The following is a 9,403-nucleotide window of genomic DNA, read 5'->3' on the forward strand; positions in this document are numbered from 1 at the left end:
GTCTAAAACAGTGCCTGCCGATATTATTATATCAAAATACCCAGATAAAATGATTCCTCAAGGCTAAATATGTGTTAATAATCAATCGATTTAGCCCAAAAAAAGTCTACAGTCTTAATAAGCCCTTTTTGAAGCCCTTATTTACAATCGTAATAAACATGGCTTACCGGATCCCAGAGGGAAAATGACAGCTTCCAGCATTACATCGTCTTGTTAGAATGTGTCATACCTCAAGCAGCAAGAGACTGCTCACTGTTCCCCCAACTGAAGTTAATTGCTCTCAACAGTCCTGTGTGGAACAGCCATGGATTTTAGTGACGGTTGCTAAAATCATTTTCCTCATACAAACAGAAATCTTCATCTCTTTTCTGTTTCTGAGTAAATAGTACATACCAGCACTATTTCAAAATAACAAACTCTTGATTGAATAATAAAAACTACAGTTAAACACTAAAAAACTCTAAGCCATCTCCGTGGAGATGTTGCCTGTACAACGGCAAAGAGAATGACTGGGGTAGGCGGAGCCTAGGAGGGATCATGTGACCAGCTTTGCTGGGCTCTTTGCCATTTCCTGTTGGGGAGGAGAATATCCCACAAGTAAGGATGACGCCGTGGACCGGACACACCTATGTTGGAGAAAACACTGTTCTAGAATATAAAAGAAACTACAGACATTAATTCTAGAAATGATCGATCTTATATTAAAGTATCACAAGTCACTGTGCTGGACTAGAACTAATCATTGTGTGTATGCGTTAAATAAAGATGTGAACGTCACAGAATCCATGTGTTTACAGCTGTGAGGAGTATTAATGCAGTTAAAAAAAAGACGTAAACAATATCAGGCTTAGTGGTTTATATGTACTTTGTGCCATTAGAAAGATTGAACTTTTATGTTAAAGCAGGGAAAGGGTTAAGTCAATAAAGAAAATAGTTTTAATTTTTTGATTACTGTAACTTAAATCATCATTCATAACTTTCCAGCAGTTAGATTAGTTTAGAGGCTGCAGATTTAGCTTCCACATTTTTAACATAGTTCCATTTATTTTATCGTTTTCCTGTAATTTAACTTTGGAAATTGATTGATTCCTTGTTTTCACAGAGGTTCTATAAAGAAACTGATGCTTCCATGTTGGAACCTGGATTTTCTCCTTACCTATATCTTTTGCTGAGGACAATTAGGAACAGATATAAAACAAGCAATAAGAGAGAATGTGCAAACAATGGCTGTGTGGCATTGTTTGCACACTCTCTTTTACTGTTTTATATCTGTCCATAACTTTCCACAGTATAAGAGACAGATAAGGGGAAAACCTAGGTGCCAAAATTGTAGCACCCATTACTTTATATAAACCAATAGTACTTTAAATAAACTAAACCTTTACACTTGTAGCTTCAATATTTAAACAGCTAATTATAAATAAAATACAGCTACATATTATTATAAAGCTAATCCTTGCTCATACATCATTAGGGTTTAATATCCCATTAACTGATGTAATACTTTTATTGCAACATATGGAGAGTTAAAAGGGACAGTAATGTCACAATTAATGACTTAGACAGAACATGTAATTTGTAACAACTTTCTAATTTACTTCTGTTACCTAATTTGTTTTGTTCTCTTGGTATCCTTTGTTGAAAGAAAAAAAACCACACCTAGATAGGTTTAGGAGCAGAAATGCACTATTGGGAGCTAGCTATAATTATATGCTCCATGTCATTGGCTCACCCAATGTGTTTAGCTAGGTCCCAGTAATGCATTGTTACTCCTTCAACAAAGGATACCAGGTGAAGAAGGCAAATTTGAAAACATAAGCAAATTGTAAAATTGTTTAAAATAGGTTCTATCTGAATCATGAAAGAAAACAAAAATGGGTTTCATGTTTCTAAGTGTTCATCCTTCACATCATCTCAGTTAGCTTGTTTAATTTATTGTCCTATATAATAATGTAACTTACTTCTGGCCTGTTCTATTGCAGACCCTAACTATGTATTTACACATAGGTTAAATCCCAAAGTTGTTTCCAGCTTCTGAGCAAAACAAGGCTGGTGATTGGAAGTTCCCAATTGGCTCCATAGTGATTTGCTGCTGGGCAGCTACAATACTTGTGGCTCCTCAGTGGGGCTTAAACTATGTGTTTAACCTCTTTTTTTGGGGGGGTTAAACACACAGCAAGCTTTCTGTTAATAATGCAAAAACGACATGCAATAAAAATTACAACTTGTAATTTTTGTATGAAAATGTCCCTTTAAAGGCCATTATACTTGAAAAATGACATGATCTAATTAGTTAGAGAATGTCATTTTAAGGACTATTGACCCTGCACTTTTATGTGTTAACCCCTTAACGACAGAGGTACCCTGTATGCCGCAAGGTCGTTAAAGGGTTTCCTAGAGCAGTTTTGCCGGAAGCGGTAAAACTGTGCTACTACTGCATGCCTCACTTCTGGAGGTATGCAAATATAGCGTGGGCTTGCCGATAAGAGGGCTTGTTTAATAAGGTTATGCCGGTGGTCGTTAAGGTGTTAAAGTATTGAGTGGTACTCACATAACACAGAAACAGCCACTGATCCACAGCAGGGTCGAGCAACTAGCTCTGCTTATTTGGTAATAGCAGCAGTTTCCACTCTGTACTAGCAGTGCTCTGCGGGTCCCAAACAGTACTTTAACTATGTGTTTAATACATTTATGGGGGTTAACACAGAGGCACAGGGTCGCTAGTCTTTAAATGACATGCTCTAAGGAATTAGAGCATGTCATTTTATAAATAAAATTGCCCTTTAAATGCAAGGTGATGCTACGGAAATCATGCTAAGTCAACTTTTTCATATTTTTACAAGTTATTTTTATCCCATTAGAAGACTTTTTTTTATGTTAAATGAGCATGAAAATGCAGAATATCACAGAAATACTCTTTTTAAAAGGTCATAAACCTATGGCTAATATTTGTTAACCTTGTTCCCCAAACCACATTAAGATAGTGATAGTCTCATAATACCTGCATCACAGCTGGTACAACTCCTGTTTTCACCAATCCTATTAAGGGATTTATAATCTCCAAAAGAGCCAAGGCTTGGCAGTAATACATCATGTCTGCCATAGTGTGAAATGTGTCATAGAAGGAGTCTGTAAAGAGAATCAAGGGAGAAAGTATTGAATAAAACCATTGAGCAAAACAGACAAATTAGGTTATTTTATTTAGATTGATGAATTTTAAATGGATACTAAACCCACATTTTCTTTCATGATTCAAATAGAGCATGCAATTTTAAGCAACTTTCTAATTTACTCCTATTATCAATTTTTCAAGCGCTACCCAGGTGCTGAACCAAAAATGGGCTGGCTCCTAAGATTACATTCTTGCTTTTCAAATAAAGATAGCAAGAGAACAAAGAAAAAAATTATAGGATTGTCACGAATACCTCATGATTTAGCTGCCAAGGGGTTAATTCTCTTTACCCTGTGAGCTAAAAATCATTTGTTTTTTCAAAAAGAACTGTTTCTTATGTTTCTTTGTGTTTCCTTTGAAATTCCAGGCCCCCTCATAAAGCCTTTGTAGTATACAGGAACAGACCATTATGGCTCAAACTGTCAGCAGAGGGCATGATACAGAACAGTGCCTCTGCACAAAAACTGATAAGGTCAATAAAGGGACATGGGTTTCATGTAGTATAATGTTTTAAACATGTTATGACAGTAAATGAAGGTAAATATGACAACCCTGTCATATTTGATATCAAACTGATTTGCACAATGAAACCAAAAGATTGCCTTCCTGCTTATATGAAAAACCTGATAAATTACTTTCTCCAACGGTGTGTCCGGTCCACGGCGTCATCCATTACTTGTGGGAAATATTCTCCCCCACAGGGAAAGGCAAGGAGAGCACACAGCAAGAGCTCTCCTTGCCTTTCCCTGTGGGGAAATAGCTCCCCCTCTGGCTCCGCCCCCCAGTCATTCGACCGACGGTTAGGAGAAAAAGGAGAAACTATAGGGTGCCGTGGTGACTGTAGTGTATAAAGAAAACATTTTTCAACCTGATTAGCAAACCAGGGCGGGCCGTGGACCGGACACACCGTTGGAGAAAGTAATTTATCAGGTAAGCATAAATTCTTTTTTCTCCAACATTGGTGTGTCCGGTCCACGGCGTCATCCATTACTTGTGGGAACCAATACCAAAGCTTTAGGACACGGATGAAGGGAGGGAGCAAATCGGGTTACCTAAATGGAAGGCACCACGGCTTGCAAAACCTTTCTCCCAAAAATAGCCTCCGAAGCAGTGTTAATTTTGACGACAAATTTCAATTTAGTCTTAGTTTTAGTCTTTTGACTAAAATGCCATTTTAGTTTTAGTCGTATTTTAGTCATCTGAATTGTTTTAGTTTTAGTCTAGTTTTAGTCGACTGAATCTCCAGTAGATTTTAGTCGACTAAATCTCTAGTATCTACTGGAGATTTAGTCGACTAAAATCTACTGGAGATACAGAAGTGCAACTTTAAAATATAAAAAAAACAAAACTGTAAACTGTATTGGCTGTATTGCACATATTACCCAATATAAAAACTTTAACAGTTCTCTGTTAATAATTAAAACAAGTATCAAGTAACTCAACATAACAAAAAGTTTCTGCAGCTAGCACAGGCACAGCATAACTTAAATCCATACTCATGGGTTATGCTTATTTCTATAGGAAGAATCAATTGATTGTTCACAGATTCGAAACATTTTCGGCAACGAAATTATCACTGCTCTAGAACTTTGAAACAAATTATATAGTCCTGGAGTAAAGGTTTATTAACCTGATTTGATTTATGGTATTAAGGTTTGAACATGCAATACAGATTTAACAGATTTAACTGTTGTGGTATATAACATGTCTTTATTTATCTTAAAATTTAATAAAATTAAGTTTAGTAAATTTTACAAAAGAGCAGTAATTGGATAGGGATTGATTAACACCTTGCATAAAATGTTTTTGTCAGCAAATTTTGATTTAGTTTTAGTCATAGTCTTTTGACTAAAATGTCATTTTGATTTAGTTTTAGTCATAGTCTTTTGACTAAAATGTCATTTTGATTTAGTTTTAGTCATAGTCTTTTGACTAAAATGTCATTTTAGTTTTAGTCGTATTTTAGTCATCAGAATTTCTTTAGTTTTATAGTCATTTTAGTCTAGTTTTAGTCGACGAAATTAACACTGCTCCGAAGAAGCATAAGTATCAAATTTGTAGAATTTGGAAAAGTGTGCAGAGAGGACCAAGTCGCTGCCTTACATATCTGATCAACAGAAGCCTCGTTCTTGTAGGCCCAAGTGGAAGCCACAGCCTTAGTAGAGTGAGCTGTGATTCAGTCAGGAGGTTGCCGTCCGGCAGTCTCATAAGCCAATCGGATAATGCTTTTCAGCCAGAAAGAGAGAGAGGTAGCAGTAGCTTTTTGACCTCTCCTCTTATCAGAGTAAACGACAAACAAAGATGAGGTTTGTCTAAAATCTTTTGTTGCTTCTAAGTAGAACTTTAAAGCACGAACAACATCTAAATTGTGTAATAAAACGTTCCTTCTTTGAAACTGGATTCGGACACAGAGAAGGAACAACTATTTCCTGGTTAATATTCTTGTTGGAAACAACTTTTGGAAGAAAACCAGGCTTAGTACGCAAAACAACCTTATCTGAATGGAAAACCAGATAGGGTGGATTACATTGCAAAGCAGATAATTCAGAAACTCTTCTAGCAGAAGAAATAGCAACCAAAAACAGAACTTTCCAAGATAATAACTTAATATCTATGGAATGTAAAGGTTCAAACGGAACCCCTTGAAGAACTGAAATAACTAAATTTAGACTCCAAGGAGGAGTTATGGGTCTGTAAACAGGCTTGATTCTAACCAAAGCCTGAACAAAAGCTTGTACATTTGTCACAGCTGCCAGTCGTTTGTGTAACAAGACAGATAAAGCAGAAATCTGTCCTTTTAGAGAACTAGCTGACAACCCTTTATCCAAACCTTCTTTGAGAAAGTTGAGCATCTTTGGAATTTTAATCTTACTCCAGGAGAATCCCTTGGATTCACACCAGCAGATATATTTTTTCCATATTTTATGGTAAATCTTTCTAGTCACAGGTTTTCTGGCTTGGACCAGAGTATCTATCACAGAATTCGAAAACCCACGCTTGGATAAAATCAAGCGTTCAATTTCCAAGCAGTCAGCTGCAGAGAAACTAGATTTGGATGTTCGAATGGACCTTGTACTAGAAGATCCTGTCTCAAAGGTAGCTTCCATGGTGGAGCCGATGACATATTCACCAGGTCTGCATACCAAGTCCTGCGTGGCCACGCAGGAGCTATCAGAATCACAGAGGCTTTCTCCTGTTTGATCCTGGCTATGAGCCTGGGAAGGAGAGGAAACGGTGGAAACACATACGCTAGGTTGAACGACCAAGGCGCCACTAATGCATCCACTAGAGTCGCCTTGGGATCCCTGGATCTGGACCCGTAGCAAGGAATCGAAGTTCTGACGGGACGCCATTAGATCCATGTCTGGAATGCCCCATAATTGGGTTAACTGAGCAAAGACCTCCGGGTGGAGTTCCCACTCTCCCGGATGGAAAGTCTGACGACTCAAATAGTCCGCTTCCCAGTTGTCTACTCCTGGGATGTGAATAGCAGATAGATGGCAGGAGTGATTCTCTGCCCATTGGATAATCTTGGTTACTTCCTTCATCGCTAGGGAACTCTTTGTTCCCCCCTGATGATTGATGTACGCAACAGTCGTTATGTTGTCCGACTGAAATCTTATGAACCTGGCTTCTGCTAGCTGAGGCCAAGCCAGGAGCGCATAGAATATTGCTCTTAGTTCCAAAATGTTTATCGGGAGAAGCGACTCTTCCCGAGACCATAGGCCCTGAGCTTTCAGGGAGTCCTAGACCGCGCCCCACCCCAAGAGGCTGGCGTCTGTCGTGACGATGACCCACTCCGGTCTGCGGAAACTCATTCCCTGAGACAGGTGATCCTGGGTCAACCACCAGAGAAGTGAGTCCCTGGTTACCTGGTCTACTTGAATTTGGGGAGACAAGTCTGTATAGTCCCCATTCCACTGATTGAGCATGCACAGCTGTAATGGTTTTAGATGAATTCGAGCAAAAGGAACCACGTCCATTGCTGCGACCATTAGTCCTATTACTTCCATGCACTGAGCTATGGAGGATTGAGGAATAGAATGAAGAACTCGACAAACGTTTAGAAGCTTTAGCTTTCTGACTTCTGTCAGACAGATCTTCATTTCCACAGAATCTATTATTGTTCCCAGAAAAGGAACCCTTGTGGACGGTGACAGTGAACTCTTTTCTATGTTCACCTTCCACCTGTGAGATCTGAGAAAAGCCAACACAATGTCTGTGTGGGCCCTTGCTTTGGAAAGAGACGACGCTTGGATTAGGATGTCGTCTAGATAAGGTGCTACAGCAATGCCCCTCGGCCTTAGGACCGCTAGAAGGGACCCTAGCACCTTTGTGAAAATTCTGGGAGCGGTGGCTAAACCGAATGGAAGAGCCCCGAACTGGTAATGTTTGTCCAGAAAGGCGAACCTCAGGAACTGATGTTGAGTTTTGTGGATTGGAATATGCAGATACGCATCCTTTAGATCCACGGTAGTCAAATATTGACCCTGCTGGATTGTTGGCAAGATTGTCCGAATGGTTTCCATTTTGAAGGATGGAACTCTGAGGAACTTGTTTAATATCTTTAAATCCAGAATTGGCCTGAAAGTTCCCTCTTTTTTGGGAACCACAAACAGGTTTGAGTAAAAACCTAGACCTTGTTCCCCGGAGGGGACTGGGTTTATCACTCCCATCTTTGATAGGTCTCTTACACAATGTAAGAATGCCTGTTTCTTTATCTGGTCTGAAGATAAGCGAGACAGGTGGAACCTTCCCCTTGGAGGAAGTCCCTTGAACTCTAGCAGGTATCCCTTGGAGACTCTCTCTAGTGCCCAGGGATCCGGAACATCTCTTGCCCAAGCCTGAGCGAAGATAGTCTGCCCCCTACCAGATCCGGTCCCAGATCAGGGGCTACCCCTTCATGCTGTCTTGGTAGCAGCAGCAGGTTTCTTGGTCTGTTTACCCTTGTTCCAGCCTTGCATGGGCTTCCAAGCGGGTTTGGGCTGGGCCGCGTTACCTTCTTGTCTAGCAGCAGTGGAGTTATTAGCCGGTCCGTTGCTGAAATAGTGAAAGGAACGAAAATTAGACTTGTTCTTAGCCTTAAAAGGCCTATCCTGTGGGAGGGCATGGCCCTTACCCCCAGTGATGTCTGAAATAATTTACTTCAATTCCAGCCCAAAAAGGGTCTTACCCTTGAAAGGAATATTAAGTAACTTAAAGAAAAGAAAAAGGAAAGCAGCGCTTTACATACACCTTTACAATATTACCACAAGACTTAGATACAGACTTCTCTTCTGTGGAGCAAAAAAACAATACAGGTGTTTCCACCCCCAATCAGTGTTCTAAGCCACTCGATCCTGATGCAGCCGCTCTCGTCCTGTGTCTCTCTCCCCACACTGGATATGACGTGATCAAAAAATAGCTGTGAAGTAAGAACAGCGCAGGAGAACCGAGATTCAAGGTAGTAGTTTTATTGATACAAATACAAGACACACAACGATTCCTACTTACAAACGGTAGGTTTTAAAAGAGCCTTTCACAATCTATGATGTGAATCTATGAGCAGAAACTGCTCTTGATAAAGCCCGGGCGTACACCGGGGGAAACGCGTCGAGCTATCCATATGGTTTAAAGAAGTTACTGAAAAAAAGCTTCCCACCGCGACCTAAGCTGTGTGCAGCTCCTTGACGAAAAGTGAGACATACCTGCCAGCTGTGGTCTTCCTTGCTTCTGGACTAAAGAATTGTTCACATCATAGATTGTGAAAGGCTCTTTTAAAACCTACTGTTTGTAAGTAGGAATCGTTGTGTGTCTTGTATTTGTATCAATAAAACTACTACCTTGAATCTCGATTCTCCTGCGCTGTTCTTACTTCACAGCTATATTAAGTAACTTAGTCTTGGACGACACATCTGCCGACCAGTATTTTAGCCAAAGCGCCCTCCGCGCTACTATAGCAAAACCTGAGTTTTTCGCCGCCAATTTCGTTATTTGAAAGGCGGCATCCAATATAAAGGAATTAGCTAATTTTAATGCGCGAATTCTGTCCATGACTTCTTCATAGGAAGTCTCTTTCTGGAGCGACCTTTCTAGTTCCTCGAACCAAAAGGACGCCGCTGAAGTGACAGTAATAACACACGTAGCTGGTTGAAGGATGAACCCTTGCTGAACAAAAATCTTTTTAAGCAATCCTTCTAATTTTTTATCCATAGGATCTTTGAAAGCGCAGCTGTCCTCTATAGGAATAGT

The 9,403-nt window shown here is 39.8% G+C and overlaps 1 protein-coding gene across 1 annotated transcript in view; it reads right to left on the reverse strand.

Annotated features, from left to right (window-relative positions):
* Positions 1-9,403, reverse strand: part of HACD3 (3-hydroxyacyl-CoA dehydratase 3) — a 134,270-nt gene that overhangs the window by 76,734 nt on the left and 48,133 nt on the right. Inside the window, exon 6 of the mRNA XM_053719579.1 lies at positions 3,002-3,141. Coding sequence (XP_053575554.1) covers positions 3,002-3,141 — 140 coding nt within the window. The remainder of the gene's footprint in view (positions 1-3,001; positions 3,142-9,403) is intronic.

Source organism: Bombina bombina, chromosome 6, assembly GCF_027579735.1.
Source record: "Bombina bombina isolate aBomBom1 chromosome 6, aBomBom1.pri, whole genome shotgun sequence".
Lineage (NCBI taxonomy): Eukaryota > Metazoa > Chordata > Amphibia > Anura > Bombinatoridae > Bombina > Bombina bombina.